The sequence below is a fragment of the Polypterus senegalus genome, chromosome 8 (assembly GCF_016835505.1).
Source record: "Polypterus senegalus isolate Bchr_013 chromosome 8, ASM1683550v1, whole genome shotgun sequence".
Taxonomy (NCBI): Eukaryota; Metazoa; Chordata; class Cladistia; order Polypteriformes; family Polypteridae; genus Polypterus; species Polypterus senegalus.
This window is the reverse complement of record NC_053161.1, coordinates 113,777,847-113,799,199: the sequence shown is the minus strand read 5'-3', so window position 1 is coordinate 113,799,199 and position 21,353 is coordinate 113,777,847. Positions and strand designations below refer to the sequence as shown.

The following is a 21,353-nucleotide window of genomic DNA, read 5'->3' as shown; positions in this document are numbered from 1 at the left end:
TCCTACACTTTTGAGTCTCTTCTATCCAAGCTGCTTTTTCTTCTTCGCTTAGTTGACGATGTTTCATCTATAACATATTGTCCTTATACGCTTTATTTGCACCGAGAGCGTTGGATCTGTGTGTGCTCAAAGCCTTTACATGACTGAGTGTTTTGCTGCCCGTGTTCTTATTTGAAATTGGTTGAAAGTAGAGCGTGTCTTGCAAGAATCTCATGTTCTTCGTCCCGCGAGACAGTCCTGGGTCAATCTCTTGGCACAAAGTCTCATGTTTAAGGTCCCCGCGAGATGCTTTGTGGCCAATCTCTTTCGTCCCGTGGGTCTTTTATCACTAGAATTACCAGAGCCTACGAAAAAACTCATGCATTTCATGTGTGTTCCATTTCTATAGTAATTTATGTAAACACATTTTTAAAACAGAAACGTTTTTCATATTCTAGTAGTAAATGACAAAATGTAGGCATAAACTATATAATGTATGAAGTCTGAAGTCCAAATATCAAAGAAACACTTTCAAAAAAAGGTTAAAATATAACAGAACAAGTGCGCTTTTATTCAGAAATATAACTGCACAAAAAAAGCCGCCTTAGCATGCTATATAGACACTCATTTACTACAGCTGCCTCGGTGGCATAATGGTATCAACTCCTGACTGGTAATCAAAAGGTCACAAGTTTGATCCCGCACAACTCCGTTTTGAGAAGTGAACTGCTCTTATTCTTACTATTTTAGAATAAAAACATACATTTGATTTCAGTCTGTAACAGCTGGTGTAATTTATGATACTTGTAGAGGTTAGCTTTGTTTTTTTGTTTTTTTTTTAAAATTCCTTTTCATTCTCTCAGTCGCATTCAGAAACATATGTTGCTGTACAAGTATAACAAAACAAGTGCACTTTTATTCAAGACTATAACCGAAGAAAAAAGAAAACAAGTTACAGTAGGCAGTTGATATGACACTTGCGTGCTGCAATGCTAAGAACTGCTGATTTCCGATCCGTGCTATATAAAATCATCGCATTCAAATATTAACAGTTCCCACAGACCCAAGGACTGCCCTTCCTACATTTGCGACATGTGTACTTGTTGAAGTGTACACACCTCTCTGTGCTATGGTTCCTATTACACTGAATGAGCACCTGACACTGTACTTTCTTCCCTACATAAATAAAATTCGAGCTATAGCGTGTCTCCAAATAAATAACATTCAAGCTATAGCGCGTCTTTATGTGAAAACAGCAGTGTGAGATTTGATTGGGGAGAATCGTGAACACGACTGAGAGAATGAAACAATTTAAAAAAAAAAGCTAACCTTTACAATTATCATACATTTACACTGGCTCTTACAGACTGACTGAAATCAAATGTATGTTTTTATTCTAAAATAGTACAGTACATGCAATATTATTTGAAAATGAACAGCGTCAGATCAGGTTTGAATACACGCTGATGCTGTTACAGAAGGCATCAGCTTATTTAGTGCAGCAGTTTCAACGCACAGCACATGCAATATTATTTGAAAACGAATAGTGTCAGATCAGGCGCATATTCAAACCCGATCTGACGCCGTTCGTTTTCAAATAATATTGCATTAGTGCGATATGTTTTCACATATATTGTCTCTTTGTTTCATCTTGCGGTTTGTAATCAGTGACCGCATGTTTTTTTCCTCCTATCTTGCCAGTCCCCACATGTTGCTCTATGGCGTTGTTTCTTTTGTACTCCAGGACATGCAGAGGACAGAACAGTACAGAGCAGTAAGTTCAGAGCTATATGCAATCAGACAGACAGACAGGCAGAGAAGTCACTAGATATATAAATAAACCAGGAAGGCACTGTATAATTGATATATAAAAAAACAGCTAAAGTGATAGATACATAGATAGGAAGTAAAGGCACTATAGATAGGCAGGGAGTTCAGGCAAGCAGGCAGAGCGGTGAAGGTTAAAAAGAAACACAGAAAGTCTGCTGCGCTTTGAGTCAGCAAATCTTACCAGCATGCCATGGAAGCTGTTGTATCGCACTTTTCACTTTGTGAAAGTGTTTATTTGATTTTTGGACTTCGGGCTTCACACATTTTATAGTTTTATTTCTACATTTTGTAACATTTATTACTAAAAAATGAAAAAGTTTTTGTTTTAACAATGTGTTTACACAGATTACTGTAGAAATGGAACACACATGAAAAGCTTGTGTTCCAAATAACGATCTATTATTTCTACTCTAAAACTCCACTTCACTCCCAGATAATCAATCAAGGCATGAGCTGGGAGAAGTTCGTACACGTTCTAAGTCGGTGGGGGGATGGAATAGCCGGCTGCTTGCAGTATTGTCTTTATCAGCATATTTAGATGACAAAAGACACTGGCGGAGAGGTGCGAACGGTTTTAATTTGGGCCGGATCTACTAGTTTTTTTGTAGACTCTGGTATTTCTAGTGTTGTGTCTTCCGTGATCTTCATGTGAAGATCACGTCTCATCTCCCTAGTCTTTCTCTCCCAGGATATATATTTTATATATAAAATATATATATATGATGTATATTTTTTTTTTTTACCAAGCTTAGTTTTCTAATTTCTATATTGTTCCCAAAACACAGAACTTGGGACATACAAGTTCACTTAATTAGCCCAGGAGTCCAATTAAAAACAGAAGCTGGTTGGAACATAAACCTGTAGCCACAGTGTGCCCCCCAGGACGAGGTTGGGAAACACTGCTCTAGGCAGACTGATTTGCATGCCTACAGTCTTAGTATTCTTAGCAGTATAGTTTATAGCTATACCCCACTCCCCTGAAATTGATTGATTTTGGGAATTTATGGGTATATTATTATATACACACACACACTGACAGCAAGGAAGCAGTCAGGAGCAGAAGAAAATGTTGGGGTACCTCCCCATTAAACACATTTACTAATAAAAATAAAAAGCAAATGGGTGCACAAAGCACAACTGAGATGATGCTGATTGTATTATTGGCCACTTCTGTTCTCAGTGATTCCTTCTTTCTTAGTTGTGTAGTCCTTGATGAGCTTCAGATACCACCTTCCTAGGCCACCACTTTATATGGAGGATTGATTGGAGGGGACAGGGTTTGTTCCAGACATCACGGCTGGGCAGGCAGGCTTTCCCTCACTGGACTTCTTCTCTGGGCTATGAAGAAAGGATACCATTAGTAACGGCGCCCCCTTTCACTCCAGAGTGGTAGTGCTTACCTAAGTTGAGCTTGTCAGGGGATGCCCATGCATGACTTTGGATGGATAGATAGATAGATAGATAGATACTTTATTAATCCCAAGGGGAAATTCACATAATCCAGCAGCAGTATACTGATACAAAGAAACAATATTAAATTAAATAGTAATAAAAATGAAAAAAAAAAAGGGTCGAGGGCGTGGCGGACCTGTGGCCTCAGGTGGTGAAGCAGCAGCCGCTCCATGGTCTTCATCAGATGTGACGTCAGAGCAACAGGCCGGAAGTCATTCAGCTCACTAGGACGTGATACCTTTGGGACAGGGGTGATACAAGATGTTTTCCAAAGCCTTGGGACTCTCCCCTGTTCCAGGCTCAGGTTGAAGATGCGCTGTAGAGGACTCCCCAGTTCCAACGCACAGGCCTTCAGCAGTCGTGGCAATACACAATCTGGACCTGCTGCTTTGCTGGCACGAAGTCTTTTCAGCTCTCTGCTCACATGGGCTGCTGTAATTGTGGGTGGGGATGTCTCACCTATGCTGCTATCTATTTTTATTCATTGCATTAGATCCTATAAAACTGCCTTGTATCCTTTATAAAAATGCTTTTGTTGCAGATTTATTAAAGATAAAAAAACTGAACTATCACATTGACACAAGTATTTAGACCCTTTAGTATGACACTTGAAATCTGGCTCAAGTGCATCACATTCCATCGATCATCATTAAGATGTTCCTACACCTTATTTGGAGTCCACTTATGTTCAATTCAGTTGCTTACAAATGATTAGGAAAGGCACACATCTGCATATATCAGGTCCCAGAGTTGATGATGTGTATTAGAGCAAAAATCCAACCCATGAGGTCAAAGGACTTACCTCGATTGTTGTGGCACAGATATGGGGAGGGCTACTAAAATAACTGCAACATTGAAGGCTCCCACAAGTAAAGTGGCCTCAATAATTCTTAAATGGAATAAGTTTGGAACTGTGATTTTTCCTAGAGCTGGCTACCTGGTCAAACTGAGCAATGAGGGAAGAAGGGCTATTGTAAGAGTGATGATCAAGAACCCAACAGAGTTCCAGAGAACTTGTGTGGAAAGGGGAGAAACTTTTAGAAGGATAAGCATCACTGTAACATTACGTTGATCTGGGGTTTATGACAGAGTGTCCAGAGAAAAGGCATGAAAGTATGCCTGTAGTTTGTACAAAAGCACCTTAATGACTATTAGACTGTGAGAAACAAGATTCTCTGGTTTGATGAGACCAAGATTGAACTGTTTGGCTGCAAATGTAAGCATTACATCTAGAAAAAAGTAGGTGTCACTCATCACATGCACAATACCATTTAAGAGGTGAAGCATTGTGCTGACCACATCATGCTTTGAGGTTGCTTATCAGTGACAGGGACTGTGAGACTATTCAGGGTTAAGGGAAAGCTGATCGGATCAAAGTGCAGAGATATCCTTAATGAAAACCTGCTCCAGAGCACCCTGGACTTTAGACTAGGCCAAAGGTTCACCTTCCAACAGGACAGTGGCCCTAAGCAAAAAGCAAAGACAACAAAGGAGTGCCATAGTGACATCCCTGGGAATGTCCTTGAGTTGCCCAGCTAGATACCAGACTTGAACACAATTGAACATCTCTGGAGAGATCTGAAAATAGCTGTCCACTGACGGCCTTCATCAATCCTGGCGAGCTTGGGAGGACCAGCAGAGAAAAATGGCAGAAAACCCCTCAAATCAAAGTGTGTGTAGCTTGTCACATTATACCCAAGGAGACTACAGGTTGCATTTACTGCTAAAGGTGTTTCAACTTAGTACTACCTAAAGGGTCCAAATACTTGTGTCAAAGTGATATTTCAGTTTTTATTAAATTTGTAAGAATTCCTGAAATCCTGTTTGCATTTTGTCATTCTGGGTATTGAATGTTGTTTGATAAGGAAAAATTCTAATTTAAATGATCCTAGTAAAAGGCTGCAATATTACAAAATGTAAAAAAGTGACAGGTTTTGACTATTTTTTTCATGTACTTTATATACATAGTCACATTCCAAATTTCCAATACATTGTGACATTAACTGTTGTGCAAGCCCAAACCCTGACACAAACACAGAATTACAGTCCTGGGTTCAAATAAAGGTTGTTTATTAACAACAAATACCTCCAACATGGTACAAAAGCACAAACCACAGGTTTTCTCTCCTCCCAATAACTCTTTCTCTCACCACCGAACTGCCCTCCTCCAGTCAAGTGTTGCTTTTCTACCTACCAGCGGTGACTCGCCTGGATAAGGGAGTGTGGTCCCTTTTATTACAGACCTGGGAGTAGTTCCGGTGCCAGGGTGATTGCCTGATTGAAGTATTTCTGGGTCACACAGAATTCCCTCATCACAGTAGGGAGCTTGTTTCCCTGCAGCACCCTCTTGCGGCACCCCATGACCCCAGCAGGGCTGCCCTGTCAGACTATATTTCCCAGCATGCCCTACTGACTTTCCACGGGGCACTGATAAACAGGGCTGCTGCCATCTAGCATGCTGAGGGAATAAAAAACCCCCAGCGATATCTTCTCTTTTTAAATGGGCTGTCTGTCCACTCTTTCCGGTCCTTCCTTCCGGGTTTTCTTCTGGTATTCCGGGATGCCTGTCCAGCCCATGTGACATCTACACAGTCTAATGTTAAAGAAAAAGAGCTCTTATAATTTAAGGTATAGGTAATACGGGTTTTATCATTTTTAAGTGGAATAATTACATTTCAGGTGCAGTGGTAGCGCTGCTGCCCCACAGTTAGGAGACCCGGATTCACTTCCCGGGTCCTCCCTGCATGGAGTTTGCAGGTTCTCCCCGTGTCTGTGTGGGTTTCCTCCCACAGTCCAAAGACATGCAGGTTAGGTGGATCTGTGATTCTAAATTGTCCCTAGTGTGTGCTTGGTGTGTGGGTGTCCTGCAGTGAGTTGGCGCCCTGCCCGGGATTGGTTCCTGCCTTGCGCCTTGTGTTGGCTGGGATTGGCTCCAGCAGACTCCCGTGACCCTGTGTTTGGATTCAGTGGGTTGGAAAATGGATGGATGGATAATTACATTTCATAAATATGAACCAATTCACAGTAATAATTTGTTTATTGGAAATTTCTGCTGTGAAGTTCTTTAAAATACTAATATTTGAAGAGTAAACTAAATGGATATCATGAACACAATGTGTTTGATACTTTTTAATTTTATAATGCATGTTTGGGGTTAACAGTATCAGTGTTTTTAAAAATGAAAACAATGAACTTTTTCTATAATTTAGTCTTATACCATCTTTTATAAATGAAAAATCACAAAGACCATTTTTTCCTTTTATAAAAAGTGGCATGCTTGTATTTCTTGAAAGAACATTTTTTTGTATTTTATTCTTTATACGCTAGATTTGTTAAGGATTAATTGAAGGCCAGACAACACTTTTCCTTGCCAACCTGTTCATTAAACTAGGAATCTTTGTGTCAGCATGCTCCAATTACTGTAGCCCTTAGTATTATAGCATATCTAACAAAAGTCAATGAAATGGGTAAGAAAAAAAACACCAGTACACCGGCTGCTCTCATTAAAACACAGAATTAATTATCGGGTAATTGGAGCATGCAGGGTGTGCATTGATTTTTTTTTTCTTGACTACCCCTCCCCTTTTTTATTTTTGAAAAGTGTAACAAAACAGTGCAACTTGAAAGGATCAGAACTTCTTACGCCTACTCAATTAGAGTGAGGTGAATGAGTCCTAAGCAGTAGAAGACGCCAAGAATGGGGGTTGGCGGCCTCTTCCTGTGGCCTTTATTTCATCAAAGATGCAATAATGAATTGCGCGTGTCAGCATAGGACTGACTATCAGTATAGCCGAGAAGAAACAGAGATTCTTCAACAATACTTTTTTTTTAAATTTTTTTTTTGCTGCTTTTATTTGGAGTAGTCATCAAGCTAAATGGCAGTGTGTAGTTGATTCCTGTATAGCTGCTACTGAAGGGACTCTCAGGAGACCTGCAGCTGGAAACAGGAATGCACTTTACCCACTGCTTAATTGTGACTTCTTTTCTACTGAGGGTCCTTCAGCAGAATGCATTGTTTGTAAAAGGATAATTTCTAATGGAAATTGCTGCAGGATGGTCTATTGGGTGTTACTGTGCAAACAAACACAAACAGAAAATAGCCATTTGGTGTACATCCCAGGACTTTTAGCAATGAATTTTTTTTTAGGTTGCCTTTTAACTGTCTTAGGCTTGATAGTCCACTTTGATGATATTAAAGTTTTCACTTGTTAGCACTTCTATATTGTAACAAATTTTACAAGGCTTTAAGAGGGTAGCTCTTTACATTTTTTTTTGCTATTTATTTCACCTTATACAATTTCTTATATTAGGAATCTGAAAGTTTTTGTATACCCCTGGTGGTCAGAGCGCAGAGTCCGCCATTTTACAGTGACCCTGGAGCAATTTTAGGTTAGGGACCTTGCTCAAGGGCCCACCAGAGTTAGGATCCCTTTTGGCAGTAATGGGGATTCGAACTGGCAACTTTCCAGATACTGGCGCAGACCCATAGCATCAGAGCCATCACTCTGCCATATATGCAGTTACTTGAAACCAGTTTGTGGCAGCATTTCAACAGAATGTGAAAACATCACTGACTATAAGGCTAACACAAAACCAAAAATCATCTTTGCAAAACTCAATATAGTAAATTATTAATTAATAGTTAATAATTTAATTATTCATTTAACCTACTGATAATGTGTTAGGAAAATGGTCTGTAAAGGATGCTAATAATGCCAATGGTTTTTACATATTTTTGCCGTAATTTTTGTCTTGCCTGTCCAAAGCATTTTCTTATACATAATGGCCTGATCATTTATGGCTGGTAGAGTACTTTTTTTTTCATCTTTCTACCCAGACCTTTGTTCTTCAGTACCTCATATTGTTGACTGATGTACTTCTGAACTTTTCTGTTGTTCCTTTTTACCTACCTGACCGTGGCTTACTTTTATAGGAATGGCTGTTCTGAGTCCACAGACATTGCCATCTCTGAATTTCTGTAAAAGCTTTTTGTCTTAGCTTTACTGTTCTAGAAGTGAAATGAAATAAAAGAAACATGGTTCTCACAAAAGAGGTACTTACACCAGAAATTAAGACAAAAAAGGTGAGAGACCAATTTAATTACCATATGGCATTTTTGTTCTTTTTTGTGTTTTTAACATGCCTACTTAAAAAGAACATTCAAAAGTTTTGTATAATTAAAATCTCAGTGCCAAAGTTGACTTCACCTTCTATGTTATCCAATCATTAGTTTATAGATCAAAATAAGTTTCATCTTAAAAATGTAAAAAAATTCCATATACTATAATTATAACTCAGTTCCAAAAAATCTGTGCCACCTTGTAAAAAGTAAATAAAAGCATAATGCAATGATGTGCAATTCATTTACACCAAAATAGAACAAAGATAGCATACCAGAAATATCAAATCCTGAAAATAGCTGCCCTATCCCTGGGGGATTTTATTGTTTTATGAGAAATATATACTTATTTTGAATTTGATGCTAACAACATCCTTCAAAAAATTTGGGATGGGGCAACAAAAGATTGGAAAAGTTGTGTAATGCTAAACGAAAAAATCCTCCTGGTGGAAAATTTTACAACTAATTAGGTGGTTACTTAGCAACAGGTCAGTAACAGAATTGGGTGTAAGAAGAGCATCCCAGAGAGGCAGAGTCTTAGAAGTAAAGATGGGGAGAGGTTCTGCACAGGTAAATTATGCAACAATTTAAAAGTAACGTTCCTCAACGTAAAATGCCAAAGAATTTGGGGATTTCATTATCTACAGTAAATAATTTCAATAAAAGATTCAGAAAATCCAGAGAAATCTCTGTACACAAGAGACAAGGCCAAAAGCCAATAGTGGATGATTGTGATCTTCTGCCCCCTGGTTGCACTGTGTTAAAAAATAGACATGATTCTTTATTGGAAATCACTGCATGCAATCAGAAACATTTCTGAAAACCATTGCCTGGGAAGACAATTAATTTTTGCATCCACAAATGCAAATTAAAACTCTACCATGCAAAGAAAAAAACACATTTAAACAAGATTCAGAAAGAACACCGCCTTCTTGTGTGCCTGTGTGCACAGTTCAAAAACCAGAATCCGTGCCAGTATGGTGGTGCACTAGTGCACATGGCATGAGTAGCTTGCTCATCTGGGAAGGCACCATTAATGCTGAAAGATAAGTTTTGGAGCAACATATGCTGCCATCCAGATATCCTCTTTTTCAGGGGCAGCCTTGCTCATTTCAACAAGACAATGCTTAACCATATTCTGCATGTATTATAACAGCATGGCTCCATAGGAAAAGAGTCTGGGTACTGGCCTGCCTTCAGTCCAAACCTCTCACCCAATGAAATATTTGCCGCATTATGAAATGAAAAATGCAACAAAGGAGACCTCAAACTGTCAAACAGCTGAAATTCCCTATCAGGCAAGAATGGGACAACATTTCACTTTCAGAACAACAGTAATTGGTCTCCTTAGTTCCCAAACATTTACAGAGTGTTGCTAAAAGAAGAAGTGTTACAGCATAGTGGTAAACATGCCCCCATCCTAGCTATTTTAAAGTGTATTGCTGGCATCAAATTCAAAATAAGCACATCTTTTTCAAAAAACAGTAACTTTTCTCAGTTTCAGCATTTAAAATGTCTTTGTACTCTTTTCAGTTACATTACATACAAACGTTGTACTTAATTTCAGAAGTTGCCATACAAAGAACAGATCCTAAACAGTCTTTTTTAAAATATAGTTAGCTGGACACTATAATCAACTGAACTATTAGTTTTGAGTCATACTGCATGGACTAAGCCAAGCGACACTGAACAAGATGCAAGCTTTACTGTGTTCTAAATGGATGACTCTTGCTATCAGTATGACATTTGCAGTGAGTTCAAACTAAATCGCTAGCATTAAGTAACTATTTTCTGCTTGTTCATCTGTCATCGTATTCATGTGGCAAAAATTGTAATTATGTGCTCAGTGTCTCTGCATAACTGGTATTTTTCTTTGAATTAATGTTGTGTTGCTAATAGCTGCACGTGAAACGCTGGCAAATTTTGTTTGCTTATTTAACAAAGAGCTTATGAAAGTTAAACCACTGCCTTAAAGACATTTTACATGCTAGCTTTGTTCTGCAGTTTTAGTTGGTTTTAAGTATCTTTTACCATGTGTATCTTATTCAACTGCCTTCTTTTTAAGATGCAACATTGACAGTTACCAAGTCAGGCTTTGAAATGAAGAAAAATGTTGAATCTTAATTTTCTTAAAATAAGATCAAATGTGTGTTCTCTAAAGCCCACAGTTTTATTCCTGCATTGCCTTGCCCAATTAGTCCATATTGTATGATATGGGTATGTGCTTAGGATGGTTAACTTTTGTCAAATGCATTCCACATTAAATGTTATGTTTAACTAATATTTTAAATGTAGAGTGCAAGCTGTTTTAATCAGTTTAGTTATTTACTGTATGTATTGTTAGAAACCTATCAGTGTGTTTTTCATTGTTTAAATAGGCAGGTTTTTCAAAAAAAAAAAAGTTTGCCAAATTAATGGGAAAATGTGTTTTCTTTAGTTTTTGCTAATTGAGTCTTGGTTGTTGTGTTTATTTATGTATAAAGTTAAAGTTGCCATGATTTTTTCTTTAAATCCTTAATATCAGATAAAGTACCGTTTATTTCCTAGAGATGTGTTGTATGCAGTTTTAAATTGTATTAGTCATTGTCTAACTCAAATAGGAGACAATGTATTCTTTAAAGAGTGTGTTTCCATTCATGGTCCATGATTACAAAGTTAAGATCTTTCTCCCTGTTTTTTTTTTTTCAGTAAGTCTAACGGGGGCTGTTTGGTATGGTGCGATATGATTTAGAGATTAGCTCTTTGGCTGTAGGGCTGTTTATTAACAGTGACTCTGTTGTAGTTAAATGGGAAAGTGAGTGGAATACTGTGAAGATTGGGGTATGTATATTACCATGATAACAAAAAAATCTCTAAGTTGCAGTTATGCAGATGTTTCTGCAGAATTTTATTTATTAGATCTGTTGTATGCTGCCCAAGTGTCTCCTTGCTCATGGGTATTTTAAAGAAAACCAAATTGTGATTTCAGCTCAATTGTGCAGTAATGAAAATGGATTAAAAATTGCACACACTTTCTCACCAGATTCACAGACTTTTGCACAAATGGGCATCTCAGTGGAGGAAAATGCACATAGGTAGAAGAGTTGCAGAAGAGTTGATCTGAAGGAGACTGAAGACTGCAAAGTGGTGGCAGAGGAAAGTGTAGTTAAGCAGCATAGGATGGTGGTCTGTAGGATGACATTGGAGATCAAGAAGAGGAAGAGAGTGAGGGCAGAGCCAAGGATCAAATGGTGGAAGTTAAAAAAGGAAGACTGCAAGGTTGAGTTTAGAGAGAAGGTGAGACAGGCACTGGGTGGCAGTGAAGAGTTAGCAGACCGCTGGGAAACTACAGCAGATGTAATAAGGGTGACAGCAAGAAGGATGCTTGGCATGACATCTGGAAAGAGGAAGGAGGAAAAGGAAACCTGGTGGTGGAATGAGGAAATACAGGAGAGTATACAGAGGAAGAGGATGGCAAAGAAGGAGTGGGATAGTCAGAGAGATGCAGAAAGTAGACAAGAGTACAAGGAGATAAGGCGCAAGGTGCAGAGAGAGGTGGCGAAGGCTAAAGAAAAGGCGTATGATGAAGTGTATTAGAGATTGGACACTAAGCAGGGAGAAAAGGACCTGTACTGATTGGCTAGACAGAGGGACCGACCTGGGAAAGATGTGCAGCAGGTTAGGGTGATAAAGGATAAAGGTGGAAATGTACTCACAAGTGAGGAGAGTGTTGGAGCAGATGGAAAGAGTACTTTGAGAGGCTGTTGAATGATGAGAACGAGAGAGACAAGTGGTTGGATGATGTGGAGGTAGTGAATCAGGAAGTGCAACGGATTACAAGGAGAAAGTGAGGACAGCTATAAAAAGGATGAAAAATTGAAAGGCCGTTGGTCCAGATAACATACCTATGGAAGCATGGAGGTGTTTAGGAGAGATGGCAGTGGAGTTTTTAACCAGATTGTTTAATGGAATCTTGGAAAGTGAGAGGATGCCTGAGGAGTGGAGAAGAAGTGTACTGGTGATCATTTTTAAGAATAAGGGGAATGTGCAGGACTCCAGTAACTACAGGGGAATAAACTGATGAGCCACAGCATGAAGTTATGGGAAAGAGTAGTGGAAGCTAGGTTAATAAGTGAGGTGATGATTAGTGAACAGCAGTATGGTTTTATGCCAGGAAAGAGCACCACAGATGCAATGTTTGCTCTGAGGATGTTGATGGAGAAGTTTAGAGAAGGCCAGAAAGAGTTGCATTGAGTTGCATAAGTGGAGCTTATGATATTATTTATCTGGACTTTCAGAAAGCATTTGATAAGGTGCCGCATGAGAGGTTGAGCATCAAATTAAAAGAAGTGGGAGTTCAGGGTGATGTTTTTAGATGGGTGCAGAATTGGCTCAGACACAGGAAGCAGAGGGTGATGGTGCAAGGAACATTATCAGAACTGGCCGATGTTAAAAGTGATGTTCCACAGGGATCAGTGCTAGGGCCGCTGCTATTTTTAATATATATATAAATGATTTAGATAGGAATATAAGTAACAAGCTGGTAAAGTTTGCAGATGATACCAAGATAGGTGGATTAGCAGATAATTTGGAATCCGTTATATCATTAAAGAAGGGCTTGGATAGCATACAGGCTTGGGCAGATTTGTAGCCGATGAAATTTAATGTCAGTAAATGTAAAGTATTACACATAAGAAGTAAAAATGTTAGGTTTGAATACACAATGGGCGGTCAGAAAATCGAGAGTACACCTTATGAGAAGGATTTAGGAGTCACAATGGACTCTAAGCTATCGACTCCCCGACAGTGTTCAGAAGCCATTAAGAAGGCTAACAGAATGTTAGGATATATAGCACGATGTGGAGTACAAGTCCAAGGAGGTTATGCTCAACCTTTATAATGCACTGGTGAGGCCTCATCTTGAGTACAGTGTGCAGTTTTGGTCTCCAGGCTACAAAAAGGACATAGCAGCTCTAGAAAAGCTCCAGAGAAGAGCGACTAGGCTGATTCCAGGACTACAGGGGTTGAATTATGAGGAAAGATTAAAAGAGCTGAGCCTTTACAGTTTAAGCAAAAGAAGATTAAGAGGTGATATGATTGAAATGTTTAAAATTATGAAGGGAATTACTACAGTGGATCGAGACTTATTTTAAAATGAGTTCATCAAGATCACGTGGACACAGTTGGAAACTTTTTAAGGGTAAATTTTGCATAAACATTAGGAAGTTTTTCTTTACACAAAGAACGATAGACACTTGGAATAAGCTACCAAGTAGTGTGGGTAACAGTAATACGTTAGGGACATTCAAAACTCGACTTGTTTTCTTGGAAGAAATAAGTGGATAGGACCGGCGAGCTTTGTTGGGCTGAATGGCCTGTTCTCGTCTAAGAGTTGTACAGGATATGTACAAGGGAAGTGTGACAGTGGTGAGGACTGCGGTAGGATTCATTCATTACACACAGATTGATGTATTTCAAATGTTTATTTCTTTTAATTTTGATGATTATAACTGACAACTAATGAAAGTCCCAAATTCAGTATCTTGGAAAATTAGAATATTGTGAAAAGGTTCAATATTGAAGACACCTGGTGCCACACTCTAATCAGCTAATTAACTCAAAACACCTGCAAATCATTTAAATGGTCTCTCAGTCTAGTTCTGTAGGCTACACAATAATGGGGAAGACTGCTGACTTGACAGTTGTCCAAAAGACGACCATTGACACCTTGCATAAGGAGGGCAAGACACAAAAGGTCATTGCTAAAGAGGCCGGCTGTTCACAGAGCTCTGTGTCCAAGCACATTAATAGAGAGGTGAAGGGAAGGACAAGATGTGGTAGAAAAAAGTGTACAAGCAATAGGGATAACCTCACCCTGGAGAGGACTGTGAAACAGAACCCATTCAAAACTGTGGGGGAGATTCACAAAGAGTGGACTGCAGCTGGAGTCAGTGCTTCAAGAACCACCATGCACAGACGTATGCAAGACATGGGTTTCAGCTGTCGCATTCCTTGTGTCAGGCCACTCTTGAACAAGAGACAGCGTCAGAAGCTTCTCGCCTGGGCTAAAGACAAAACTGCTGCTGAGTGGTCCAAAGTTATGTTCTTTGATGAAAGTAAATTTTGCATCTCCTTTGGAAATCAAGGTCCCAGAGTCTGGAGGAAGAGAGGGGAGGTACAGAATCCACGTTGCTTGAGGTCCAGTGTAAAGTTTCCACAGTCAGTGATGGTTTGGGGTGCCATGTCATCTGCTGGTGTTGGTCCATTGTGTTTGCTGAGGTCCAAGGTCAATGCATCCGTCTACCAGGAAGTTTTAGAGCACTTCATGCTTCCTGCTGCTGACGAACTTTATGGAGATGCAGATTTCATTTTCCAACAGGACCTGGCACCTGCACAAAGTGCCAAAGCTACCAGTACCTGGTTTAAGGACCATGGTATCCCTGTTCTTGATTGGCCAGCAAACTTGCCTGACCTTAACCCCATATTGTGAAGAGGAAGATGTAATACACCAGACCCAACAATTCAGAAGAGCTGAAGGCCACTATCAGAGCAACATGAGCTCTCATAACACCTGAGCAGTGCCACAGACTGATCGACTCCATGCCACGCCGCATTGCTGCAGTAATCCAGGCCAAAGGAGCCCCAACTAAATATTGAGTGTTGTACATGCTCATACTTTTCATGTTCATACCTTTCAGTTGGCCAACATTTCTAAAAATCCTTTTTTTGCATTGGTCTTAGTTGATATTCTAGTTTTCCGAGATACTGAATTTGGGACTTTCATTGGTTGTCAGTTATAATCATCAAAATTAAAAGAAATAAACATTTGAAATACATCAGTCTGTGTGTAATGAATGAATCTAATATACAAGTCTCACTTTTTGAATGGAATTACTGAAATCAACTTTGTCATGATATTCTAATTTTATGACCGACACCTGTAGACAGGAGTCCCCATGGACTATGATGTTTGCTGATGACATTGTGATGTGTTGCGATAGTAGGGAGCAGGTTGAGGATACCCTGGAGAGATGGAGAAATGCTCTAGAGAGAAGAGGAATGAAGGTCAGTAGGAACAAGACAGAATACATGTGTGTAAATGAGGGGGATGTCAGTGGAATAGTGAGGATGCAGGGAGTACAGTTGGCGAAGGTGGATGAGTTTAAATACTTGGGATCAACAGTACAGAGTAATGGGGATTGTGGAAGAGACGTGAAGAAGAGAGTGCTGGCAGGGTGGAAAGGGTGGAGAAGAGTGTCAGGAGTAATTTGTGACAGACAGGTATCAGCAAGAGTGAGAGGGAAGGTCTACAGGACGGTAGTGAGACCGGCTGTGTTATATGGTTCAGAGACGGTGGCACTGACCAGAAAGCAGGAGTTAAAGATGCTAAGATTTGCACTGGGTGTGTTGAGGATGGATAGGATTAGAAATGAGTACATTAGAGGGTCAGCTGAAGTTGGACGGTTGGGAGACAAAGTCAGAGAGGTGAGATTGCATTGGTTTGGACATGTGCAGAGAAGAGAGGCTGGGTATATAGGAAGAAGAATGCTACGGATCGAGTTGCCAGGGAAGAGGAAAAGAGGAAGGCCTAAGTGAAGGTTTATGGATGTGGTGAGAGAGGACATGCAGGTGATGGGTGTAACAGAACAAGATGTAGAGGACAGAAAGATATGGAAAAAGATGATCCACTGTGGCAAACCCTAACGGGAGCAGCCGAGAGAAGAAGATTTTACAATTCGGCACACCCTAAGGCACCTGCAAAGATGATGACACATCAGATTTCCTTTCTGTAGTTAGGTGTTGGGGGACCCAAGTGAGAATTGCACATCTCTCGCTGAAATCCTATTGCCTTTGTTTGCAACCCTCTGAAAGTACAGTGTGACCATACCTTGTTGTTTAGTTTTACAGTAAATGCTTTTTTAATACAAATCATAAAACATCCCTTCATTAATTATTGAACTACTAGGTCTAATTCAGGGATTACATGGAGTGGAGTCTAATACCACAGCTTTGTTTCAGTGTTTACGTCTTACGAGAGAGTGAGTAACACATACCAGTCTGTGGTAAGATTTCTGTGTTATACCACTAAAGTGATTTAAACAAAATTATTGCTTTTCTCACATAAAATATTATGAGTCTCTTCGGTTCAAAATTGACTCCTTTTGAGTGCTTTCAAGAGGGACTGAAAAGCCAGGAAAATGCAAGTGCTCAGGAGAGCAGAACACAAGCACTCCCTTAAACTAGCCAAACTCAGCAGAATTAATTCAGGGTTTACATGTTGACTTCCCACAGAGACAGAATTACAGAGAGGTCTAAAAAGATTGGTTCACAGCAACAGAGAGATTTTCTGACTGAGCTTTTATTTCTTACATTGACTGGAGATGCAGTTTCTGTCCCATGTGTGGACTGCAGTGGTGCCTTAGCAGGAGCCTTTCCAGCTGAACCACTGGGGCTGAAAGAGGTGTGTGGGCTGCACTACTTAGCCTCTGAAGACATCATGATCACCATTTTGTGTTGTGTTCATTTTCAGTCTCATTCCTCATGTAGAATTTTAGGAACATTTGAAGATGAGTGACACACAAAAGTCTACTTATGGCTTGGCTTCTGAGAAAAATGCAGAATCCTGAATGAGTAGACATATTGGAAAACGTTCAGTGAAACTTTTTCCATTATCACTTTCAAGACAGAACTGAGGCTAGGGCATGAACATTGTGTCAAGCTGGGAGAGAAGCCGGATTTAATCTGTGGGACATTTTAGGCAGCCAAAAAAGCTGTGCGAGAGCTGAGAGTTAAATCTGAAATTGTCATAGCAAAGTTACATTTTGGTAAAGTAAGCTGATTACACATATGAGTGCACATAAGTATATCATTGCTTAAAATTCACATTGTTAACTTTTTACAGACAGTTGTTGTTGTTATGTATACTTTAATAATAAGTGAAGTAACCACTTTTTCAATTGTTCATTTTTTAGGGTTACTTTAGTTAAAAAAAAACCCTATTGAAAACAAATCTAGCAAAAGTATTTTTGAAAGATCAGTGTAATTTCACATTGTAAACAATTTTGTCGATGATAAAATAAATGCAGGTCCACATGTAGGTCAATGGTGATTGCTTATAATGTTTAGATTGGGCGGCTATGGCTCACCAGGCAGGTATAATTTCATTAGCTGGAGAGAAAGCAAAACTAAAAGGCGTGAAAGAGATTAAAATAACCAGTGATCCTCCAATTAAATGCTTGTGGACAATAGAGACAGTAGGGAAAGGAAAACGATGGCTGTGACAAATACTTGAGATTCATGAAGGCACATGCAGCTGCAGGGGAGAAGAAAGAGGGCTCCCCACAGGATTGAATATCTGCAGCCAAAGTAAAAGTGTATAAAAGTAAAAAGCATTTAATGGGCATTCTGCTTGGAGCATAAACATTTCCAGCATATCAGTAATTGCCCTGAATTCTGAACTGCTTAAATAAGACCTTTAACATTTTTTATTTAGCAAATTAAATGTATAACATTATTTAATTGTGTTTTGTTATTGAAAATATGTAAATGTTTTCACTTTTCCATTTTTTTCTCTTCTGTCTACAGAGAGGAGATTATCAAGCCAATGGGTGTGCGACGAGATGGCACACTTGCCCCTTTGGGTGAAGCGGTGAGGCAGTGCGCACTTGAGTCTGACACCTCTGACTCTGATTAAGAAGTTCCTCCTGGTTCATCATTTTCTTCATAGTGTAACTTTTTTAAGCACCACATGCCTTTCATTTATGCCACTTGCTTAATTCTGTCTTTGCCGGAGTTAAAACATTCACGTCCGTGTAGATGTAGTACAGATAGCACTTATTTTCTTGAGGTGAAAGTGGCTAAAGGAAAGCGCCAGCAATTTTGACATTTGTTTATTTTTAATCATAAAGTGAATGTCACATTTTGCACTTTAGCGGAGAAATGTATTGCAGTAGGTAAACATGTTTCAGTAAAACGTACTGTGATTGTTTCAGGTTGATATTTGACATTTACCTTTAAAACTGCGATAAGAGGAATTGAACTTGTGCATTTCAGGAGTTAAAGCCCAAAGGGCAGTTTAAGTCATAGAATGCTAAAGAAGTCAAAAAAAAAAAAAAATCAAACATAGCAATATCAGAAATGAGTTTTATATCACTGACATTATATAATACAAGAACAAAGTGTTTTGGCTACTTCTGGGTTTATTTTTACAGTGTCTGTACAAACCTGTAACAATATTAATTCCTAGCTTTAGTTTACTGTAAATATGAATTTATAATAATTGGAGAAAATATAAACAGGCAGTAGTTTAGCTATGAATAAAACCTTTATATCAGTAAGTTACTTATTAGTGCGAGTTTCTTGTAGGATGCATTTCTGTTAAAGTTCAGCATTTATAGATTAGCTGAGTAAACTATTTTTTAACAGAACTGTTCTTAAAATGTCCACTTTTAGTTTCTTCCTTGGTGCACTGTTAATGTATTTAAACTTTACTTTTGCACTTGAAATAATTAATAGAGAGCTGTCACATTGTTAGTTCCTGAGTGACCCTTGTGGTACCTAATAAAATGGTATACACAGAAATATACCACAAAATACAAGGCCAAGGGTAATTTAAATCAAGTATAAAAAGGCACTTGGGTCACTCACACTTACTGCATGTACCATAGATGAGTGAAAATACTGAAACATGAATTGATGAGCGTTTAAACCTAAAATTTGAGGTCCTGGTTTGATACTTTGATATTTTTGTGTTTGCATGATCTTTTCAGCAAAATGAATGTAATCAATTTAATACCAACTTCCAAATGTTTGCGCATCATGAAATAAAAATAAAACATGTAGATTCATCTCTTCAGTAAACAATTACATTTATATGGGTAAGAGGTAATATTTTTTTTACATTTTTGAAACTCTCTATAATGTTGCTGTAATGAAGAGAAATTGTTATAACAGTAGAAAATTAAGAATTTATAGTTTCACTGATTTTATATGTATTCTTCCTATTTGTGGTTGTGTAGCAAATGATGCACAAGTTTAGTACTTTGTTGTATATAGAGGCGTTCAAACCAAAATAACTGGTAAACTGAATGCAGATATGCTTGTGTGCTTTTCTGAGAAGTGTATCATTGTATGGAAATGTTTTTCTTCCAACATGCGCCATGCAATCTACAAAAACATGGGAGTTTAGATGGTCTGTGGTGGCAGAAGTTGTTGTATTGGAAATATTTCACATGTAATCTCCACATCTCACTTCTGCTTCTTATTTTAACTAAAAACAGGCGCCGTTCACACTTTACTTTTTTTGTTACAATCGACACAAAATCCAATTTTTCGATCATTTGCTTTCCTTGTAAACCACAACAAAAATCAAAAGTGAGTGAAAGCAACATCGAAGCTCTGTTTTTTGAAAACACACAACATGCATTTTGGTTCTTCTAAGTAAAAAATTAACCTTTTCATATGTGCACATTATGGGATGGTGGCTATAATTGTTAAAACTGTAATATGAGGCATTAAAGTTATTAGAGACTGTATTGTGTTCAGTGCTTGAAGTGACTTTCTTACACAGTAGAAGAATAGGTAGCATTTCTAAACACTGACATGGCTATACAGCATTCAAATTTCCAAAGAAACCTACTGTAAATATTTTATATTTAGCTTGTTGTTTAAACCTGTTGGAGAAAAAAAGAAAAGAAAAAAGTGACACGAAAATGGCACTACCTCATTCCAGTCCTTATAACTGAACACATTTTAGCAATTCTCAAAATTATAGTCATGCACCTAAGGGAAAAAACAATTGCAGTTTTCTGGTTTTATGCAATGAACTCACTATGAGATGTGTATTGCATTCAGCCATCAAATTATATAATCCATGTTGACTGTTCAAACAGATCCAGTATGGAACAAACCTGATAATTAAACTAAAGCCATTCAGAATGGAGATCAAGCGGTGTGCTCGCTCAGAGTGTTTACAGCAGAATTAGAAGGTAAATGGGCTCCTGTCACTGGGGAGAGACGACTTGAGATGGTATTTATCTGACCTTGCATTTAACTTTTTAGACACTGCTATAGAAATTTAAGGTCAACTGCCATTTTCTACACCTTGTGCCCACAAGCAAGACTTCTGTTAACAAACTTAATTTTTAAAAAGTCAGCTTTCTGGAAAACTAATTTTAAAACAATGAGGATATTGCATGCAGCAAAATGTGTGAAATAGACTTCCTTAAATTATCATGACTATTGTCAAGTACGATTATGTCATTTGTCCTTATTTGTTCTACCACAATAAAATTGATACAACAAAATGCATAATGTAAAGAAAATATAAATGAACTTTGTAATAATTAGAATGCGCTGCTGGGAAAAAAAATGTAAAAATGGCTTTAAGTGGAGTATGTTACTGTTAAATAATTAAGATATCAATGTATAAATGACTGATTGCTTTAGAACATGGTCTGTGTAATTTCATAAAGCTTTAATAGAATGATTACAGTTACAATAATGTCAGTGCTTGGGAAGTAACAGTCACACAACTTGAGTGTGTACTGCAAACAGTACTTGTGAAAGTTTTTTTTTTTTTTTTTCTTCAGATATAAATCGAGATTTGTACAATGCTAACAGTTGTATAAAGGTTTTAAATAAAATGCCATGCATGAAAATAAAAACTGGAAAAGAAGGGCTTCTTTTATTAAATTGTGTGTGTGTGTCCATAGGTTCTTATTTGAAAATCACTACTTTTTTTTAACACTGAAACAGAATATATTAGAGGCCGGCCACAAGCAAAGCTTAGAGGTCCTGTGAAAATATACAGAACAGGAGCTTCACACTTGGGAGGTCACATCTTCCATGCAAATTTACAGTCATCCATTCAGAGCCAGGCCTTTTTCCTGCAGCCATCATTACTTTATTCTTCACAAGCTTCATCTTTTTCTGCTTCCCTCCATCTCCTGTGCCACAGGAATTTTGCACTTTACTGGAACCATGGCATGTTTTA

The 21,353-nt window shown here is 38.4% G+C and overlaps 1 protein-coding gene across 1 annotated transcript in view; it reads left to right on the top strand.

The window, feature by feature from the left end:
* Window positions 1-20,774, top strand: part of ric8b (RIC8 guanine nucleotide exchange factor B) — an 86,507-nt gene extending 65,733 nt beyond the window's left edge. Inside the window, exon 9 of the mRNA XM_039761632.1 lies at window positions 17,945-20,774. Coding sequence (XP_039617566.1) covers window positions 17,945-18,053 — 109 coding nt within the window. The 3' untranslated portion in view covers window positions 18,054-20,774. The remainder of the gene's footprint in view (window positions 1-17,944) is intronic.
* Window positions 20,775-21,353: the final 579 nt, after the last annotated feature.